General features: G+C 39.1%; 1 protein-coding gene across 1 annotated transcript; it reads left to right on the top strand.

The window, feature by feature from the left end:
* Positions 1–432: 432 nt before the first annotated feature.
* LOC142173445 (uncharacterized) lies at positions 433–1,052 on the top strand. The gene is made up of 2 exons (XM_075239035.1): positions 433–726; positions 870–1,052. Exons 1-2 carry the CDS (start codon positions 433–435, stop codon positions 1,050–1,052), a joined length of 477 nt encoding a protein of 158 aa, XP_075095136.1.
* The last annotated feature ends 22,272 nt before the right edge of the window (positions 1,053–23,324 follow it).

Below are 23,324 nucleotides of genomic sequence, written 5' to 3'. Positions count from 1 at the left end.
TCTCTGACTTGGATTGCTCAAAAACTAAGGCATTACATGTCAGCATGTACTACATGCCTGATATCTTGCCTTGACCCACTCAAGCACATTTTCCATAAGCCAATGCCTATCGGAAAGCTAGCAAAATGGAAAATTCTCGTCAGCGAATTTGACATTGTGTACATAACTCAGAAGGCTATCAAAGGACAAGCTTTAGTCGATCACCTCATAGATAATCCAGTGGATGGGGATTATGAGCCACTTACTACGTATTTTCCCGATGAAGAAGTGTTATTTACTGGAGAAGATATTGCAGAATTGTACTCTGGGTGGAGAATGTTTTTCGATGGAGCAGCAAACTTCAAAGGAGTCAAAATTAGGGCAGTCCTTATTTCAGAATTTGGATAGCATTATCCAGCATTGGCAAAGATAAGATTCCCTTGCACTAATTATATGACTGAATACGAAGCATACATCCTCGGTATCAGAATGACAATCGACATGAATATTGAAGAACTTTTGGTCATAGGAGATTCGGATATGTTGATACACCAAGTTCAAGGGGAATGGTCCGCCAAGAATGTCAAGATACTTCCATACCTGCACTGCATGAAGGAGTTGTGTGAGAAGTTCACAAAGATTGAGTTCAAGCATGTCCCCAGGATTCAGAACGAGTTTGCCGACGCCTTTGCAACCCTATCATCTATGATTCAACATGCAGACAAGAGCTACATCGACCCTATCGAGGTAAAGATCAGGGATCAACATGTCTATTGCTTCCATGTAGATGAAGAACAACATAGTATACCATGGTATCACGACATAAAAAAATTCCTTGCAACCAGAGAATACCTAGAGGATGCTACTAATGGTCAAAAATGAGCCTTCAGGAGGCTGGAAAACCACTTTTTCCTCAACGAGGAAGTCCTGTACAGGAGGACCCAGAGTTAGGTTTGTTGAGATGTGTAGACGTCACTGTGGCAACCAGACTATTGGAGGAGATGCATGCAGGAACGTGCGGATCACACATGAATGGGTTCACATTAGCCAAGAATATCTTAAGAGCTGGATAGTTTTGGATAACTATGGAAAGCGACAGTATCCGCTACGTGTAGAAGTGTCACCAGTGCCAGATTCATGGGGATTTCATCTGGGTTCCACCAAATGAGTTAAATATAATGGGTTCACCCTGGCCGTTCGCCGTATGGGGCATGGATGTGATTGGACTTATAGAGCCTTCTTCATCAAACAGACATTATTTCATCTTGGTAGCCATCGAATATTTTACTAAATAGGTCTAGGCATATACTTACAAGGCCTTCACGACGAAGGTAGTGGCAGATTTCGTCCGAAACAATATCGTTTAAAGATTTGGGATACCAGAATCTATCATCACTGACAATGTTGCTAACCTCAACAATGACCTCATGAGAGAAATCTGCGAGAAGTTCAAAATCGTCCACCGCAATTCCACAGCCTACAGACCACAAATGAATGGGGTAGTCGAGGCAGCCAACAAGAATATCAAGAGAATTCTACGAAAGATAGTGGACGATCACAGACAATGGCTCGAGAAACTACCCTTTGCTTTACTAGATTATCGGACTAACATGAGAACATCCACTGGGGCAATTCCGTACATCTTGGTATATGACACTGAAGTTGTAATACTCTCATATGTCGAGATATCGTCTTTAGGAGTCATTCAAGAGAAAAAATTGGATAACGTAGAGTGGATACGGGTCAAAGAGGAACAAATCATGCTCATTGACGAGAAAAGAATGGATGCAGTATGTCATGGTCACTTATATCAGAACAGGATGACCAGTGCATTTAACAAGAGAGTGAAGCCTTGCCAATTCATACCAGGGCAATTGGTTTTGAAGAAAATCTTTCCCCATGAAGAAGAAGCCAAAGGAAAGTTTGCACCTAACTGGCAAGGTCCTTACGTAGTCCACTGAGCACTGTCGGGTAGAGCTCTAATCTTGGCAGAAATGGACGGAAGAGTCAACACAAAGCTATCAACTCAGAAGCAATCAAGATATATTATGATTGAAGACAAATGGAGTTAGGTTTTTGATGTAACAGAACTACGTTCAACCTGACTTCCCACGGAGGGATACGTAGGCAACCCACATAGGGTTTGGTTCCTCTTTCCCCTTTTCACTTGTAATAGAAAAACCAAATATCACTTTTGTAAGTTACTCAGAAACTATGCCGACTTGGTTTCCTCAAAAAGGAATACATAGGCAATCCTCATCGAATTCAGCCATCTTTTGTAATTAAACTACGTTCTAGCCTGATTCCACTTAGATACGTAGGTTGTCTGAGTCAGACTCGGCCATTTTCATTCTTAATTTCATCATTTCGCATCTATTGTAATCGAACTATGCTTTGACCTTATTCCATTTGGATACGTAGACTTCCTGAGTCAGGATCAGTCATCTTAATCATATTTCATCATAATCTATGAACTACGTTCAGACCTGATTCTATTTTGGATACGTAGGCAACTTGAAAGGGTTAGGTCATAACCTAGGAAAAGCCTTATTATGCATTAGTTCAAATTAGGATGCAGTCATGACAACAACCAGCCGTGTTGGTAGGATCATTATGAGAGGTCGACATCAATAAGAAAAAGTTTTCAAGAGGATATGCTCGCGTGTGGAGAACCTTTTGTAACATGTCATAATCCGGAACGACGAAATTTGCCTTAAAAAACAAAGTGTTTTCAAAATGTTTTCTAAAAACAATATATATATATATATATATATATATATATATATATATATATATATATATATATATATATACACTAATCCAATAATGAAAATTCTAAGGCACAATAATGTCAAAGGCCGGGGTCAACCAACACTGTGGTCGACACAAACCAACTTCCTCCCTCCCCCTCCCCCCACTAAGAAGTTTCTTTAAGTACAGGGTCGACAGGGAGGGAAGCAGTAAGACCACTTGCCTAAGATAATCTCTCTTTCTCCTTTACTTGAATTTATCTAGTACAGCTAAATCTCACTTTTTAATCCTTTACAGGTACCTCGGAATCAGACAGCTGATACGAAAAAACCGATACATAACAAATCGTCTGCTCAACTAATCGGAGCATCTTGTACAAAACGAGCTTTCGACTTCACCAATTGAAGTCATGTATATAGCAAACCATTAGCTCAATCAATCGGAGCACCCTGTACAAATCGAACATCGACTTCACCGATTGAAGTCCTATACGGATGCCAGAATAGACAGTCGCAAACGTCGTCACCGACGTTCTACCAATCGATGGCTGCAACTAGATTCAAAGTCAAGAGTATCTCTTGAGCATGCTTTTATTTCATTTACTATTACTTTGAATGTTTTAACATTTTTCTCACGCAGCTTCAGGCATGATTACGATTTAATCAATCACTCCCAAATGGAGATTACTTTATATTTTAATTCAAAGCTCTCCCAACAAGCGGAGATGCACTTTACAAATCAAGCTCTCTCGACGAGCGGAGACATTTATCAGTGCAAAGATCTCCCAACAAGCGGAGACGCACTCTACAAATCAAGATCTCCTGACAAGTTGGAAATGGAAGGTTTGGAAGTTTGACTAGGAGTTGACTTTATTAATATCGGGGTCGAAATCTAGTTCTGGAAATTGTTATAGGTCCGTTATGTTATGCATGACTTATGTTCAAAATTTGAGGTCAATCGGACTTGATTTGATAGGTTTCGGCATCGAATGTAGAAATTGGAATTCATTAGTTTTCATTAAGCTTGAATTGGGGTGTGATTCATATTTTAGTGTTGTTTAATATAAATTTGAGGCATCGACTAAGTTCGTGTCATGTTATTGGACTTTTTAGTATACTTGGTTGGGATCCCATGGGACTCAGATGAGTTTGGAAGAGTTTTTGGAAAAGTTTGGTATTTTGAGCATAAGCATGTAATGATCCAAATATTCATTTTTAGTTTTGATTGAATGACAAGGTTCGTATTATTATTTTTGACTCATAGGAACAAGAATCGTCGAATTCCAAGTTCGTATGATGGAGTTAAAGCCTTTTTAGTGAAATAATAAATTGTTGGTGCAAGTAGGTTCTAGTGCGGACTTTTAGTGACGAAAAATAGACTTTTAGTGACGGAAAATGGACTTTTAGCGACGAGATTAGTGTTTTTATTGAGCAATTTTTTTAGCTCGTTTCAACATTTTTGGTGAAAGAACACGGCTTGGGGTGATTTTTCAGAGAAATTTCACTGGAAATCTTGAGATAAGTCACTTGTGATCATTGTTAGTCAATAATATTGAATTATCATCGAATATTCCGACTAGATTACGTATTTTTGAGGTGTAATTCGATAGTTTGGGCCTAGGAATTTGAAAATAAGATTTGAGGATTTGAAGGTCGAGTTGAGGTCGGAATTTGGTAGGTTGGACTCGTGGTTGAATGAGCCTTTATATTTTGTAACTTTTGTCGGGTTCCTAGACGTGGGCCCCACTGTTGAAATTACGTTGACTTTTTCAGATTTATTGTGAAATTTACCATTTTCATATGGAATTGATTCCTACACCTCGTGTTGATTATATCGAATTATTTGTGACTAGATTCGAGGCGTTCAGATGCCGAATCGGGAGGAAAGGGCTTATTGGAATAAAGAATTGCACGGTTTGAGGTAAGTAACATTTCTAAACTTGGAGCTGAGGGTATGAATCCTTGAATTACATGTTATATGAATTGTTTGGAGGTGACGCACATGCTAGGTGACGAGCGTGCGGGCGTGCACCGTGTAAGTTTGTGATGTAATTCATTCCGTAGAATTTTGTAATTAAGTAATCTTGGCATTATACATGTACTTTCATGTGTGAAAGAAATTGTGCTGAGAATCATGTTAAAAATCATGCTGAGGCTATATGTCGTTATTATTGAGACCAACAGAGGTCATATTATTGTTGAATTATTTGTTTAAATTTTAATTTCATACTTAGTCATGTTCATTCATTACATAGCATATCTCAGTCTCTGTTGTTATTTATTGATACATCATATCATCATTTTGGGCTAGTTTCATGACATTATGAACCCGAGAGTCTGGAGAGATTGATGACTGAGTGAGGCCGAGGGCTTGATTGTGAGAATATTATGGGATCGGGCTGCACGTTGCAACACTTTGTTTTTATATTTATTTATTATAGCGCTTGGGCTGAAGGAGCCCCTCCGGAGTCTGCACCCCTACAGTGAGTGCAGTGGATATTATATTTGGGATGGAGATTCCTGGGCATGGAGTTGCCATATATATTCACTTATGGGATGGAGTTCCCTGGACATGGAGTTGCCTTATTTATTTATATTTGGGATGGAGTTCCCTGGGCATGGAGTTGCCTCATTTATTTATATTTGGGATGGAGTTCCCTGGGCATGAAGTTGCCTTTTTTATTTATATTTGGGATCGAGTTCCCTGGGCATGGAGTTGCCTCATTTATTTATATTTGGGATGGAGTTCCCTGGGCATGAAGTTGCCTTATTTATTTATATTTGGGATAGAGTTCCCTGGGCATGGAGTTGCCTCATTTATTTATATTTGGGATGGAGTTCCCTGGGCATGGAGTTGCCTCGTTTATTTATATTTGGAATGGAGTTCCCTGGGTATGAAGTTGCCTTATTTATTTTTATTTGGGATGGAGTTCCCTGGGTATGAAGTTGCCTTATTTATTTATATTTGGGATGGAGTTCCCTGGGCTAGATTGGCCTTGTACAGTATTGAATGACTGAATGTCAGTTATTATGTATATATATATTTGGGATGGATCTTCCCTGGGCTGGATTGGCCATATACAGTACTGTGAGATTGAGTACTCTGAGAGTGTGAGGACATGAGTTCATCATTATGTTGCATTGCATTAGACATGCATACTTGATATGTAGGCATAGAGAAGTATTTTTTCTCATGCCATCTGATAATGAGATTTCTTATCTGTCGTTAAAGTTTTGAGAAATATCACAATTTTCAGACTTACTCATATTTTCGGTGTCTTTCGGCAAAGGATTTTAATTTTTCTGTTATATTGAAAAAAAAATATTTATTTTTCGAAATTTTATACGAGCTGAGAATTTTATTAATGAGTTATTACTTGTGCTGCTTTAAATTATATTGTTATGAACTGTTTATTGGAACCCTAGTTCGTCACTACTTTCAACCTAAGCTTAGGTTTATTACTTATTGAGTACATGTGGTCGGTTGTACTCATACTACACTTTTGCACCTTGTGTGCAGATTTTTGATGTTGATGTAGCTGTGTAGGGTGGGAGCTGGATCTGAAGATGTACCTGCGTTCCAGTCATTGCTGCCTTTTGTTCATGGTAGCTTTAGAATTTTTAATTTGTTCATGTATATTTCAGATATATGACGTATTTTTATTTCACACCAGCTTTATAAATTCTAATCTTAGAAGCTCATGATTTGTACTACCAGTCCTTGGGGAGTGTATTAGAGTTTGTTAAATATTAATTGAATCGGATATTTGTAAATTGGCTTACCTAACGGGTTGGGTTAGGTGCCATCACGGCTAGTTGAATTTTGGGTCGTGACAAGTTGGTATTAGAGCTCTAGGTTCATAGGTTCAACAAATGATGAGCAAGTATCTAGTAGAGTCTTGCGAATCGGTATGATGACGTCCATACTTATCTTCGAGAGACTATAGGGCATTTAGGATAAACTTCCCATCTTTCTTTCCTTATCATGCAGAATTGATTCAGCTTGAAACATAACTCTTTGAATTCCCTTCACACATTCGTATGTGTATGTGAGCACTCGGTATCACTCGTGCATCGACGGCTTATGATTCCATGGATGAGGTGCGAGATGTGATTTCTGTGTGCTGATGATGGGCCAGTCTAGAGGACTTGAGGTCGGGTTATGACTGTAGCTTGAGCATAGGGATTTCGGGGTTGTGAGAACTTATGCGTTTGGACTTATGCATCCGGTAGTGTCCCTATGAATGGAATTTGTGGCTCGATGAGCGGTTGAATGACTATACGATGTGTATGATGTGAATGAGGGATGTTTTCAGATGGGTTGAATGTGACGAATAAAGTTTACTTGTGACTCAAGAGTTTTCTATTGGGTACTTAATTCTTGTTTTGATGTGACATATGGTCTTGAGTTATGAGTGCGTTGAGGGATCTGTCATGCTGTTTAATTGTGGAGCAAAGTAGATTATTATGTCATGTTGATGAGTTCAAACTCAAAAATATTAAGTGATTATGTAGTAATTATGGCTGCAAAAGGGTATAACAAGATACCAATTTGAGTCTAAGTAGGTGGGTTATCTCCTGCGGAGTAATCTACATATGTGTGTTCCTTATAATGTTGAGTGGAGTGTTTCTTTTCTACCAGCGGGGTGTATGTGTTGAGATTTGAATTTGAATTTGGTTGAAAAAGTTGACTTGACTGTCATGAGAATGAATGCGAGCTTAGCGAATGATTGAGGTATTTTACGGTTTGTGTTACCTGAGCTTGTGAAGAATTTTCAATGAATTAACTGCGGGATTATGACAATAATAGAGTATGGGTATAATGAGTTATCAGATGTTTTGTTATATGGCTTTGAGCCAAGTGGGGGAGTCTCATATCTACAATTTGATTGTACGATTATGTGTTGTATTGGTTTGGTCTGAGGCATACTTGTGGATTAGTTATGACTTGCAAAGGTTGAGATCGAGGATGACTCGATTAAGAAAAATCCTAAATACGGGTTATATTACGCTTTATGAGTATATGAAAATCATGGGATAAGTGAGTTGTTATTTGTGAAGGATGTAGTGCGCACGGAGTATGAATTTGATTGGTGGTGTTAAGGCAGGGTTACTTCTTTGGGTGTTGTTGTGCTAATGGGGCATGTGTCTTTCGGCCCGTTTGGGCAGTGCAATTTAGATTTGAGCAAAGTGGATAACTCCTGAGAAGGTTCTAATGGGTTCGAGATTTATATACAGCAATTGAGAATTTTTACGGACTTGTATGTGGAGAGAATCTGAGATTTGTATTTGATGGTGCCGGGACTTGCGGTAATTCTGTATGACTATGGATTATACATTCCAATATAAGAAAGGTAAAAGAACAATTTTAAGTTCACATAAGGTCTTTTCAGATTGGGTGTCTCGATTGTGGTATTTATGGGGGATAATTATGATGTGGTGAGGATCTATACATGTTTTGGTGGAAATATTCTTGGGTTTAGTGACCTGCATGGCTTGGTCGAGTTAGAGGAATTCAGTTCTAATAGCTTGTCTATGTGCAAATGGATTTCAAAGTGTTCTTGATGGTTTCTACTATGATTTGAGCCGGATATTTTCTACCGGTGTGAGGAACATGTTGTGTATTGTGATTTCCTCCTAGATTGGAGCAAATGGAAGGTTTCTAACTAACTATATATGAAATTTGCTGGTGACTCAGAGTTGGTAACGAGATTCTCGTGCTTTTCACATGAAGGCATTATATAGGCGGTGTGTCTTGTGGGATTAAGATTTACATGTATAAGGTGGCAGTTCAGTTCTAAAGGGAAGGTCATGAATTTTAGACATCATGGTCAGTTTCAGATATTTAGATAAATGTTATTACTACTTGGTATTTCCTGAGAATAGGTGCGCATTTTAGAAGGGGCATTGTGTTTTGACTTACGAATATTTCATTGGTTTTGCGGTACTCACCTGGTTGAAGGACTGCTGATATTCAAATTATTGCTATGTGGCATGGAAGAGTTATGAAAAGTATTCCTAGTGGGATGATCGTGCATGACAAATGTGTTAGTCATTCGAGTGCTGAAGTTGTGATCAGTTACGGTGGTTCATGTGTTCTATGAATTTGGGGACTAGGAGTTCTGATAATCACATTGTTTCAGGGCCGCAGACTGTGAAGATGTGGCCAAGTTAACTGGATAATAGTGTGTGTTATGGTTAAGTCATTGAGGACTTTTTAGAGGGTTATTTATCCATGCTCAGATTGCGTTTAGGCTATAATAAGCCTACAATTGACTGTTAAGCTTACGCTATGATGTTTATCATATATGTAACATTGCGTGAGCTATTTGAGCCGTGTTTGAGGATACATAGGGGTTAAAATCCCTGATCGAACTTGATAAATGCCTCGCTGATGAAAGATTTCCGAATTGAGCTACGATAACACACTTTGTACATGCCTGCGCTTTGGCATGTCATTTATACCAGTCCAGAAATATGAGAATCTTATCTCACTCATCATATACCTGTATACGTGTTTAAATGCTCCCATATGATATGTTGGACTGGAGGCCCGGGACTATACCGGGGGGATTATGTTATTAGCACGTGAGTTGTCCGTGCAGATCCATATATTGATATTATTGGCACGTGAGTTATCCGTGCATATCCATATATTGATATTATTGGCACGTGAGTTGTCTATGCGGGTTCTATTATTAGCACGTGAGTTGTCCATGCAGCCTGTGAAAATCGCGTTTCCTTAATCGTTTATTTGATTAATTGTTTCCTTCCTCTACATGCTATGATATTGCCTGATCAGGGCAAGGCAATTTGAGAAAATTGTAAACATGCACACACATATGTTCTTCTCATGGAATTTGATGAGTTGGTTTAAAATAATGTTTTGTGCCTGAAAGGAAAGATTACACCGGAATAGCTAGAATATTTATGTTTGGTGACATAAGGTCATTGGACCTAGAATGGATACTATCAGGTTTGATTACAGCGTGTTGGAAGAATAATTTAGAATTCGACTTAAATAATTGGCTATGGTACTTGTTGAACGAGGAAAAACTCCATGACATGTTGATCTGGTGAGTGGTTGTGAGTTCATGTATATTTCTTTCATTATCGGCAGTATACAAAAGTTTTGGAACGAGGTTATATGGAATATGGGGTTTAATACTAGTACTTGGTTGGTTTTGAGTAGTTACTGTGATCGGAAATGGTGTTGCGAGTATGCGAGTTGTGTAGTATGTTATGTGATTATATCTCGGGTTATGATTAAGGCTTAATACAACTTGTTCAGACTTATAAAGTGTGTAGATGTGAGATTCTGGTCTTGAAATGACTTTCGGATGTTAGAAATTGGGTTCCAAGGTGCCATAGTTAAAGTAATGATTTTCAGTTATATTGTGTTGTTAGGCCTATATGGAATAGGATGACGTGGGATCACCCCAGGTATATGCGTGGTAAGGTGGAATAGTGATTTGAAGGTTTAGGAACAATTCTTGGCACGTTCGAGGAGAAACGTATGTTTAAGTGGGGGAGAATGTAACGACCCGACTTGTCGTTTTGAGCATTTACATCCCGTTCAACAATTTGAAGTCTTGAGCATCTTTGTAATGTATATTATGACTTGTGTGTATTTTCGGCTTTGGTTTTCGGATGATTCGAGATTAAATTGAAAGAACAATCCTTGTTTAGAAGCTTAAATGAAAAGAGTTGATCGAAGTTTGACTTTTGTAAAAACGACCCCAGAATGGAGTTTTGATGATTCCAATAGCTCCGTATGGTGATTTTGTACTTAGGTGTGTGTCCGGATATTTATTTGGAAGTTTGTAGTTGATTTTGGCTTGAAGTGGCGAAAGTTGGAAATGAAAGGTTTGAAAGTTTGATTGGGAGTTGACTTTATTGATATCGGGGTCAAAATTCAGTTCTAGAAATTGTTATTGGTCCGTTATGTCATGCATGACTTGTGTGCAAAATTTGAGGTCAATCGGACTTGATTTGATAGGTTTCGGCATTAAATGTAGAATTTGTAATTCGTTAGTTTTCATTAAGCTTGAATTGAGGTATGATTCATGTTTTATTGTTGTTTAATGTAATTTGAGGCATCGACTAAGTTCGTGTCATGTTATTGGACATTTTAGTATACTTGGTTGGGATCCCATGGGGCTCGGATGAGTTAGGAAGAGTTTTTGGAAGAGTTTGGTATTTTGAGCATAAGCATGTAATGATCCAAAGGTCTATTTTTAGTTCTAGAGATTGAAATTTGATTTCGAGACTTTCGGGAGTTTGATAATTAATTATAGGAATGATCTGGAATGTTTTTAGCGCGAAACATGAGTTAATTGTTTAAAGAGCCAAATTGGTATCGCATTAAGCAAATGAGCTCCGAATTGAGTTTCGATTGAACGAGGGTATGAATCCCTGAATTACGTGTTATATGAATTGTTTGGAGGTGACGCACATGCTAGGTGACGAGCGTGCGGGCGTGCACCGTGTAAGTTTGTGATGTAATTCATTCCGTAGAATTTTGTAATTAAGTAATCTTGGCATTATCCATGTACTTTCATGTATAAAGAAATTGAGCTGAGAATCATGTTAAAATCATGTTGAGGCTATATGCCGTTATTATTGAGATCAACATAGGTCATATTATTGTTGAATTATTTGTTTAAATTTTAATTTCATACTTAGTCATGTTCATTCATTACATAGCATATCTAAGTCTCTTTTGTTATTTATTGATACATCATATCATCATTTTGGGCTAGTTTCATGACATTGTGAGCCCGAGAGATTGGAGAGATTGATGAATGAGTGAGGCCGAGGGCCTGATTGTGAGGATATTATGGGATCGGGTTGCATGCCGCAACATATTTTTTTTAATTTATTTATTATAGCGCTTGGGCTGAATGAGCCCCTCCGTAGTCTGCACCCCCCCCCCCCCCCAACAGTGAGCGCAGTGGATATTATATTTGGGATGGAGTTCCCTGGGCATGGAGTTGTCATATATATTCACTTATGGGATGGAGTTCCCTAGGCATAGAGTTGCCTCATTTATATATATTTGGGATGGAGTTCCCTTGGCATGGAGTTGCCTTATTTATTTATATTTGGGATGGAATTCCTTAGGCATGGAGTTGCCTTATTTATTTATATTTGGGATGGAGTTCCCTGAGCATGGAGTTGCCTCATTTATTTATATTTGGGATGGAGTTCCCTGGGCGTGGAGTTACCTTATTTATTTATATTTGGGATAGAGTTCCTTGGGCTAGATTGGCCCTGTACAGTACTGAGTGATTGAATGTCAATTATTATGTATATATATTTGGGATGGATCTTCCTTGGGCTGGATTGGCCATATACAGTACTATGAGATTGAGTACTCTGAGAGTGTGAGTACATGAGTTAATCATTGTGCTGCATTGCATTAGACATGCATAATTGATATGTAGGCATAACGAAGTATTTTTTTCTCATGCCATCTGATAATGGGATTTCTTATCTGTCGTCAAAGTTTTGAGAAAAATCACAGATTTTAGACTTACTCATATTTTCGGTGAATTTCGGTAAAAGATTTGAGTTTTACTGTTATATTGAAAAGAAAATATTTATTTTCTGGAATTTTATACGAGTTGAGCATTTTATTATTGAGTTATTACTTGTGTTGCTTTAAATTATATTATTATGAACTATTGCTGGTTATTGGAGTTGGACTCTGACCCTTATCCCAGCTCGTCACTACTTTCAACCTAAGGTTAGGTTTGTTACTTATACATAGGGTCGGTTGTACTCATACTATATTTTTGCACCTTGTGTGCAGATTTCTGATGTTGATGTAGCTGCGTACGACGGGAGCTGGATCTGAAGATATATATGTGTTCTAGTCATTGCGCCTCTTGTTCATGGTAGCTTTAGAATTTTTAATCTATTCACATTTATTTCAGACAAATGATGTATTTTTATTTCACACAAGCTTTGTAAATTCTAATCTTAGAAGCTCATGATTTGTCCTACCAGTCCTTGGAGAGTGTATTAGAGTTAGTTAAATATTAATTGAATCGGATATTTATAAATTGGCTTACCTAACGGGTTGTGTTAGGTGCCATCACGGCTAGTTGAATTTTGGGTCATAACAACATCAGACCGAACTACAATGCTATGGGGACAACCAACCCATAAGCGGGCCTAAGATCTAAGATCAAGACGATAAGTGAAACTCAAAAATTTCAAATCCTTCAAATCAAACCGCAAAATTCAAGCTATCTTTAGTGTCCAATCCTCTGTCTCGCCGTATCGTCATAATACGATATTGGAGAAATTCATGCGAGTGTCGCTTCCCCAAAATCTTTACTCCAAAACTACATATGGCCTGATCCTCGTTAAGCCCGAAGTATGTAAGATTTTCAAAACTAGAATTTGTCCCCAATATCCCTAAAATCTTCCTAGATTCTTCTTTAACTCAATCCTGCAATTCAGCATCCCCATTTCTTGTAATACATGCCTAAGTCAGGACAAAATTGACTTTGGTTCAATTTCTTTGTCCGAAAAATCTTTCATCATCTCCGGTCAAAGAGGGGCAGTTGTTGAAGGACAATTTTAACTCTCCATTTTTAAATTAATTTATTTATATTTAATAATGTACAATAATTATTTTTAAAGTGTTTTCTAGTAACAAATACCTATTTTTATAAATTAATTAAGTGATAGGTTTGAAATTAATCGCGTAGTATTAACACTACATAATTACAGATATATTTACTATATTCAAGATTATTAAAATAATTCTTATATATACATTACATAGGTTCTAAAATTAATTTGATAAATTACTCTTAAATTTATAGTTAATTAGGCCATTATGTTGGTATTTCGAATTAGTGTTCCAATATAGGAAAAATAAAGTGTTTTATAAATAGTTAATTAAAATAACAAGTAGTATATATAGTAATTATAATTTTTTCACATTTATTGAAAATTGTTAAGTTTATATAAATTAAATTCAAAAAGGATTTAAATCCCTCGCCACTCACACTAGAAACACAAACGGATCTGAGTCGTAGTTCCTCAAATCAACGACTCACAATTGGTCTCCATTTCTTTTTAATTAAACTCCAGAGATCTAATCTCAACCTTCCAAATTCTTTTGATCTAATGGCCCCCAATTCTCCCCACTTAAATCATTTCTACAAAATCTAATTACCAAATAATCGGAACCGTTGATCAATAGATCCAACGGCTTCCATTCCATCTCTCATCTTTAATCCTAAAGACCAACCATATACCCCCCCCCCAAACCCTAATCATTTCCCCTCCACTCAGCCGCCCTCATTTCCCTTTCCCCTCTCTTTTCTCTCCTCTCAATCAACCATCACTCTCAGAACCATGCACAAATTCATGCAATGTCACTCGAAAATACTGTAAATCATCTCTCACGTCCCTGCTACACCACGAATCTTGCTTATAATTCCCTTTTTTAATCACAATCTTGCTATCATCATCTACCATGTGTCACTCTCCACTATTGCTTTCAATCTATGAAGCCCTAAAGCCTTAAATGGCACTATAAAAAGGGGCCTTTAATGTTCTCACCAACACAACCTAACACTGAAAAACACTTATACAGTAGTCTAAGAGCAATTTTGAGATTAAAAAACCTAGGGTTCCTTACTGCTTTCTTTTTTCCATTTTTTGAGTACTATCATTGCTTCGATCTTGAAGCTTCGCAGGTCTTAAGCAACTAAGAGATATCCTCATTTGGTCTTCTACCCTAAAAAAGGTCAGTGCATTCATAATCTCTCTCTTTTTAATCTTATATGAACATTATGAATATGTTAGTTATCTTATGAGAATTATAGTTGTTTATGATGTTTGTAATTAGTATGAGAATGCTTATGTTCTGTTATAATAGTATATTGTCTGCATAATTCCTTTTGAGTCTTTAATTAATGATTAATCAAGTTTTTAAATGATTCTTGATGATTTTCATTTCTGAGTTCCAACAGTCCACATGTTTAAGTTGTAATGTGTCTTGAATGATTGTTCATACTTACCTAAACTTCATAGCCTTTTATTGATGATTCTACAGTAATCTTTACCTTTGCATATTGTATCTATGTTTTCTGATAGTCTTGTGGTTGAGTTTATTGTTTGATAATCTTGATTAAGATGAATCTGAAAGTTCATAAGTTTATGACATGAAAATATGAGTGTCTAAATGCCTTCCTTCTCTATACATGTATCTGTTAAACCTAAAGGCAACTTCTGGGTTGTTACTATGGTATTCACATGATTATACTACTGTTGGTTGCATTTGCATGAAACAATCTTGTTTGAGTTAAGCTGTCTTCTTTTCATGAACCCCAATAGTTCTATTGTATACATTTTGTTAAGATGGAGTTATCATTTTCTTCATAGAACAAGTCATGATCCTGTTTTGTTATAAGTAACTGATAATTGATGTTAAGCTGAACTTGTTTGTCTCATTATTAGTTAAAATCTTCAATTACATGTTTAATTCGAAACTCACTTAGTGTAGTACTTCCCTGTCTTTAATCTCTTTAAACTATTGTTGGTTTTGTGAAGCTTACATGCATCTATCATTAAGTTATCTTCCATAAAAGTAGGACTTAGTTATTCTGTTATAATCAAGTGATAATTTTAAAAGCTGAAGCATGACTACTTCACACTTAGATACTAAGCTACACTTATGTCTGAGTTAAACTTGTTTTGATACAATGCTTCTTTTACCTGTAATTCCCCCTCTTCATTGATACGTTTAACTTGATCCTGTAATGTGCAAAGCTCTCCTGTCTGTATGAAGTCATAACTTCACTTGAAATGTCTGTGTGTAATCGACAGAATACTGTATGGTCCCTATTTGACTTCATGTTCTTGTCTTAAATTGTACTCAGTCATTTACCTATTATTAATTTGAAACTGAACCTGGTCCTTAAACCTTATGAAGTCCTTGTTGATACTGTCTAAACATGATGACTTGTTTAAGGTTAATACTGTTAGGAATATGACTTTGTTGAGTCCTTAGGGATCCCATGTTTAAATATGTGAACTTGTATTCATGTTGAGAGTTTAATCATGTTCCTGATATCTTTGATAACCTCTGTAAAAATGGTTAGCCATAACTATTTTGTTTGAATCTTTACTGATGACCTTTAAAGTTCTAAGTAGTCCCACTAATCCTTGTATGTGTTAATAACAAACTAAGCAGTCCACAGTTAGTTTGCCAGGGAAGGAGTATCTGCATCTCTTGTGTTGCTGACTATATGAATTATGTATCCACTTTCTCTTTGAATGTGTTTTTCCTTAGTGATTTGCCCCTGTAACAATATGTTATGAGACTTCAGTTTCTCTTCTATATGTGTTCTAAAGTCAGACCTTTAGGTTTACCTGATATGTAATCTTTATTTGGTTTCAAAGGTAGTCTGTGTCCTCTTATGTTATTCTATTAGGAGGGAAAGTATATTTTTGTGGTAAGGGATGCTATAACACTTAGTTTACATTGAAAGTGCCTCATTGACATATAAACCCATAAGGAAAATATTCTGTTAGCAGTTAAGGGTATTTAGGAGTGGAGTTTAACTCTAGGTTGGGCTGCTCTCCCCGGCACTAACATTGCCCTGGGCCTTGAGTCCCTTGGGAACTTTGAAGTGTCGAGGAATTCAAAGGGGGCATCGACCTTGAGTAGAACTTCCTCCTTAGCCCTTAATTCATTAACACTTCTAGTTCTTTAGGGGTTTGGTGTTTAATGACAACGAAAGGTTTTCAATATAAATTGTTTGCCATGTATGACTACCACATTAGTATAATTTCCCATAACATTTAAATATTGATATTTTCTTGTTCCAGTCGTTTGTTTAAATATGTTTCATACATGTTTGAATATGTTGAATATATGGAGCATGTATCTAATGACTTTCTTTCTCTTTTAGGCATGTACACATTTGAGCCTACTGAGTTCCTAAGGAACTCAGACCCTATCCCAACCTTGTCACATTCTTTGGAGAATCCCGTCAGTTGTAGTTGTATCTCTCTTTTGTTGGGCCTGCCTTCTTGAGGCCCAATCACCAGAGCCCAGTATTCTTTCCCTCAGTTCCTTTATTTTTATTCATTGCTCCCTTAATTTAGTTTATCGCTTCATTATTTTTATAAACTGTCCCGTTTCTTTGTCGCATTTTTATTATCATGTATATAACACTCATAAATTAGATCACATGCTTTATCTTCATGCTTTAATATCACATGGAACATAGGCAAACTTTAGATAATATAGGATTTTAAAAGGAATTAGTTAGTAACTAGTCTTTGCTAATTATAATTTACTCATATCAATATAATCTCATCGTTCACTTGCCCTTTTTAAAAGATTTCGAAGCCCAGAACTGAGTAAAATAATAGCAGCCTCGTTTATGAAAAAAAGGAATCAGATCTGAATTGCAAATTACTATCAAAGGACGAAGAACTGTTGCCTTAAGGGATTTTCAACAAAAAAATGACCTTTCTTTAATTCTTTGAACCAAGATATATCTTAGGTTCATTTCTTACAAATATTGTAACGACCTGACCGATCGTTTTGCTTTCTAGAACCCCGTTCCCTTACTCCATATATGTGCTTTTATTGTTTTATGACTTGCGGAGATGGTTAGTTCGGGCTTGGAAGGATTCGGGTTGAAATCGGAAGATTTATTTCCTTAATATTGGCTTAAAATGGGTAAGTTTAACTTTGCTCAACATTTGTTGTAAACGACCTCGGAACCGGTATTTGACGGTCTCAATAGGTTCATATGATGATTTTGGACTTGGACGTATGTTCAGATCAGGTTTTGGATGACACGGGTGCGTTTCGGCGCTTAATATGGAAGGTTGGCACAGTAAAGGTTTTTCAAGTTCTTTAAATTTGGTTTGGAGTAGGTTTTGGTGTTATCGGGGTCTGTTTGGGATTCCAAGCTCGAGAATAGTTTGTATGGTGATTTAAGACTTGCACGCAAAATTGGGTGTCATTCCGAGTAGTTTAAGTATGATTCAGCGCATTCAGAGTAAGTTGGAAGAACTTGAAGTTCATAAGTTGATTCTATTTGGTTTTGGGCTGTGATTCTTAGTTTTGAATTTGCTTTTCGCATTTTGGGGGTGCGAGCGAGTTCGTTTTATATTTACGAACTTGTTGGTATGTTTGGTCAAGGCATCGGGGCCCTCGTAAAGGATTCGGAGGGTCGACGGAGCTTGATTGCTCTTTGGGGAAGAGCTGATGGTGGTTGGCATCTAGTGCGTTCGCCCCTACGGTGGGAATGGCCGCAGAAGCGGTACCGTAGGTGCCGCGTCTCACTCGCAGAAGCAAAAAGGGGAGGGGGTCAGTGTGTCCGCAGAAGCAAAACTTATTTCGCAGAAGCGGACTCGCTTCTGTGATGGCGGAATCGCAGGCGCGGAGAAGGCCAGTGTGGGCATGGTCGCAGGTGCGAGAAGAGGGCCGCAGAAGCGGGCTCGCAGGTGCGGTGACATTTCACAGGTGCGCCCCGTGCTGGGCTGTGTGTATTCCGCAGGAGCAGACCTTTGCCCGCAGAAGCGGCGTCGCGGGTGCGACCAAAGGTCTGCAGAAGCGGAATTTGCTAGAGGCAGTGAGGGATTTTAATGTTGGGACTTAGGCAATTTTAGATCATTTCTTTCATCTCTTGGGAGATTTTGGATATCTTTGAAGAGGGGTTTTTACCTAGCACTTTGAGGTAAGTAATTTCTATATGAGATGAGTTTAATACATTTACTTTTGGGTTGATTCTTAGCATATAAAGTGTACAAATTGTGGGTTTAGTTGAAAAACCTTGGTTTTGATAAAAATAGGATTTAACCACGAAAATGATTATGAAATTGGGTGAAAATTATATATTTGAGTTTGTGATGTTATGGGTAACAATTATCTTCAAAAATATTTGGAATCCGGGCACGGGGACCCGGGGGTAAATTTTAGGAATCTTCCAATTTGGGTTGTGTAATTACTCCAATAGCTAAATTATTAACTTTTGAGTGTACATTGATTAATTTATATAACATTTGGCTAGCTTCGGATTTTTTGGCACCAAGTTGCCTTAGAGTGAATTTGTAGGCCGAAAAGTGAGCTTTGAGACAAGGTAAGTCTCTTGCCTAACCTTGTAAGAGAGAATTTACCCCATAGGTGTTTAAAATTATTATTTGCTTCTAATTATAGGGGCTACACACGCACGAGCTGACGAGAGTCCGTGCATAGCTACTAATTTTGCTTAAGTTCGGGTTGTTTTAGGACCCAAACCATAAAATACTTGTATTGTTTGCACTCTACTTGTTACCTGCAGCAACCGAAGACTCTCTTTTGCATTTTATTTTCTGTCTACTTTATTTCAGACAGTAGCTTAGTGATTTGTATATTCTACTAGTTGCTCATACACTTGTGACACCAGGTCTTGGAACACATGCTAGTAGACTTTATGGTTTTTGAGCATTTATCTCACTGCATTTTCTCTTACATTGGTTTTTGCCTTCTTTTATTAAATTTTATACTCCTTATTTTCTTAATAAATTAAATTCAACTACTTTGGAATTATTAAAAGCAACAATTTCATGGTTAGATCACCGTTGGCTTGCCTAGCGGTGACGTTGGGCGCCATCACAGAATATATGAGAAATGAGGTCGTGACAACATGGTATCAGAGCACTAGGTTCACATAGGTCTCACAAGTTATGAGCATGCCTAATAGAGTCTTGCGGATCGGTGCGGAGACGTTCGTACTTATCTTCGAGAGGCTATAGGGTGTTAGAAAACTACTCTTTCTTCATCTACTATCGTGCAGTTGATGTTGTGCTAAGTATCTTTATCTTATTCTCTCGAAGATGGTGAGAACACGCGCGACAGATGTACCCGACAATGGAGCAGCTGCTCCCCTTATTGCTAAAGGCCGAGGCAGAGGATGAGGGAGGGCTCCAGCTCGTGGTAGAGGACGAGGGCGTCCTATAGTTGCTCCAGTTATGCCACTGGTGGATCTAGTCGAGGATCTTATTATCGAGGAGCACGACGAGGTTCCTGCAGGCCGGCCCTAATGGATTTCATGTCAATGCCAGGATTCCAAGAGGTCATGGGCTGTATGTTGTGGTTCATGGACTTTATGACTCAGGCTGGTTTAGTTCCAGCAGACCCAGCCACATCCCAGGCAGGAAAGAGAGCACAGACCCCTACCGCTCAGGTTCCAGGGAATGCAACTACCGTATATCAGACCCCGGGCGCACTACCCATGGGCAGAACTCAGCCAGTTACAGTAGTTATACCTGAGTCCAGACCAGCTACGATCGGTGAGTTACAAAAGCTATTGGACAGATAGACCAGGCTACACCCTCCTGTCTTTGGAGGTGAGCGACATGAGGATCCCCAAGACTTTATTGATCGTTGTAGGGACAGACTGCACAATATGAGGATATTGGAGTCCTACGGGTTAGACTTTACTACCTTTCAGCTGGAGGGTAGGGCCCGTAGATGGTGGCAGTCCTATCTTCTCGGCAGACCAGCAGGTTCTCCTCCCATGACTTGGGACCAGTTCACACGCCTCTTCCTGGATAGATATATTCCACCCTCTCAAAGGGAAAAGTTGTGATTTCAGTTCGAACAACTCCAGCAGGGCCAAATGTCGGTGACCGACTATGAGGTGAGATTCTCTGAGTTGTCTCGCCATGCACTTATGATAATACCTACCGATGTAGAGAGAGTGTGGAGGTTCGTTGAGGGTTTTCACTCTAGTATCCAGGCCACTATTTCCCGAGAGGTTGAGATGTGTATCTCGTACAAGCTAGTTATGGAGATAGCTCGAAGGATCGAGGTTGTTCGTCAGCGGAGTCGAGAGTAGGTTACTAGGGATAAGTAGTTTCGATATTCTGGAGGGTTCAGTGGTGCTCCGGCTAGGGGCAGAGGTCAGTTTGTGAGGGGTCAGTATAGCAGGCCCACATATCCAGCATCACTGCCTCCTCGGGGTACTTCAGTGCGGCCCTATTTCAGTGCCATCCTAGAGAGCTCCTACCGTCCGCCAGCTATTCAGGGTTCCTCCAATGGGCCTTCAGGCCATCAGGGTCAGACTTTAGGTTAGCATTCCACCGTACCGAGAGGTTGTTATGAGTGCAGGGATCTTGGTCATGTGAGGAGGTTCTACCCCAGGCTTCGGGGCAAGGTAGTACAGTAGCGTCAGCAGCCTATGATTTTAGCACCAGCTTCTACACCAGTCGTCTGGCCGCCCAGAGGTAGAGGGCAGGTGGGTAGGGGCCGTCCTAGAGGTGGAGGCCAGTCAGGTGGTGCTCCAGCCAGGTTCTATGCCTTTCTATCCAAACCAGATGCAGTAGCCTCAGATGCCGTGAACACAAGTATTATTTCTTTCTGCAGTAAAGGTGCTTCGGTACTCTTTGATCCAGGGTCTACATATCCATATGTTTCATATCTATTTGCTCATTTTCTGGGTGTTCCTCGTGAGTCCTTGGGTACACCTGTTTATGTGTCCATATTTAGTGGGCGATTCTGCTGTTCTGGATCGGATCTATCGGTCTTGTATCATGACTTTCTGTGAATATGAGACTAGAGAGGATCTTCTGTTGCTCAACTTTGAGATCATCCTGGGCATGGACTGGTTGTCTCCATATCACGCTATCCTTGATTACCATGCCAAGACTGTTACCTTGGTGACTCCATAGTTGCCTAGCTTAGAGTGGAAGGGTTCGTGTCTCAGTTCATCTAGTTAGGTTATCTCTTTTCTGAAGACTCGACACATGGTCGAGAAGGGTTATTTGGCTTATCTAGCTTATGTTTGGGATACGACTACAGAGACTCCAGCGATTGATTCAGTGCCAGTGGTTCGGGAGTTCTCCGATGTGTTTCCTTTTGATCTTCCCGGCATGCCACCAGATCGTGATATCAATTTCTGTATTGATTTGGCTCCAGGTACCCAGCCTATCTCTATTCCACCGTACCGCTTGGCTCCGAAAGAATTAAGGAAGTTGAAAGAATAGCTTGAGGAGTTGCTAGCAAAGAGGTTCGTTAGACCGAGTGTGTCTCCTTGGGGTTCACCAGTGTTATTTATGAAGAAGAAAGATGAGACTATGCGGATGTGCATTGATCACCGCCAGTTGAACAAAGTTACCATTAAGAACAAGTACCCGTTGCTGCGTATTGATGATTTGTTTGACCAGTTGCAGGGTGCCAGGGTGTACTCTAAGATCGACTTGAGATCAGGGTACCATCAGTTGAAGAATCGTGATTCGGATGTTTTAAAGACGGCTTTTCGGACTAGATATGGCCACTATGAGTTTCTAGAGTTGTCCTTCGGTTTGACTAACACCCCGACGACGTTTATGGATTTGATGAACCGTGTGTTCAGGACGTATATTGATTCTTTTGTCATTGTCTTTATTGATGACATTTTGATCTACTCACGTAGTATGGAGGAGCACGAGCAGCATTTTAGAGTGGCGTTTCAGACCTTGTAGGAACAGAAGCTATATGCTAAGTTCTCCAAGTGTGAGTTTTGGTTGGATTATGTGGAATTATTGGGGCATGTTGTATCAGGCGAGGGTATTAAGGTAGACCCCAAAAAGATCGAGGAAGTTCAGAGTTGGCCTCGTCCTACCACAACGACCGAGATCATTAGCTTCTTGCGGTTAGCAGGTTATTATCGTCGGTTTGTGGATGGCTTCTGATCTATTGCAGCACCTTTGACCATATTGACCCATAAGGGTGCTTCGTTCCGATGGTCCGATGATTGCGAGGCAAGCTTTCAGAAGCTCAAGACTGCATTGACTTCAGCACCAGTGTTAGAGTTGCCTTCCAATTCGGGGATGTATATTGTGTATTGCGATGCTTCACGCGTTGGTTTGGGATGTGTATTGATGCAGGAGGAGCGAGTTATTGCATATGCTTCACGTCAGTTGAAGCCCCACGAGAAGAATTACCCCGTACATTATTTTGGAGTTGGCCGCGATAGTTCATGCTCTTAAGATCTGGAGGCATTATCTTTATGGAGTGTCCTGTGAGGTTTACACCGATCATCATAGCTTGCATCATTTGTTCAAGTAGAGGGATCTCAATTTGAGGCAGCGCATGTGGCTTGAGTTACTAAAAGATTATGATATTACCATCCTTTATCATCCGGGCAAGACGAATGTAGTTGCGGATGCCTTGAGTAGAAAGGCAGAGAGTATGGGTAGTTTGATATTCATTTCAACATAGGAGAGGCCATTGGCTTTGGACATTCAGTCATTGGCTAACAGACTTGTGAGGTTGGATATTTTAGAGCCCAGCCGAGTTCTTGCTTGCGTCGTCGCCCAATCTGCACTATTTGATCAGATTAAGGCTCGTCAGTATGACGACCCACGCTTGTTGGTTCTCAGAGAGACGATACTATAGGGTGGTGCCAAGGAGGTTACTATCGGTGAGGATGGTGTTCTACGACACCAGGGTCGCATATGTGTTCCTAATGTTGATGGATTGAGGGAAAAGATTCTAGAAGAGGCACACATTTCTCAGTATTCTATTTATCTAGGTGCTACAAAGATGTATCGCGACCTGAGACAACATTATTGGTGGTGCTGGAT

This window comes from Nicotiana tabacum, chromosome 19 (assembly GCF_000715075.1).
Source record: "Nicotiana tabacum cultivar K326 chromosome 19, ASM71507v2, whole genome shotgun sequence".
Classification (NCBI taxonomy): Eukaryota; Viridiplantae; Streptophyta; class Magnoliopsida; order Solanales; family Solanaceae; genus Nicotiana; species Nicotiana tabacum.
This window is presented reverse-complemented; position numbering and strand designations above follow the sequence as displayed.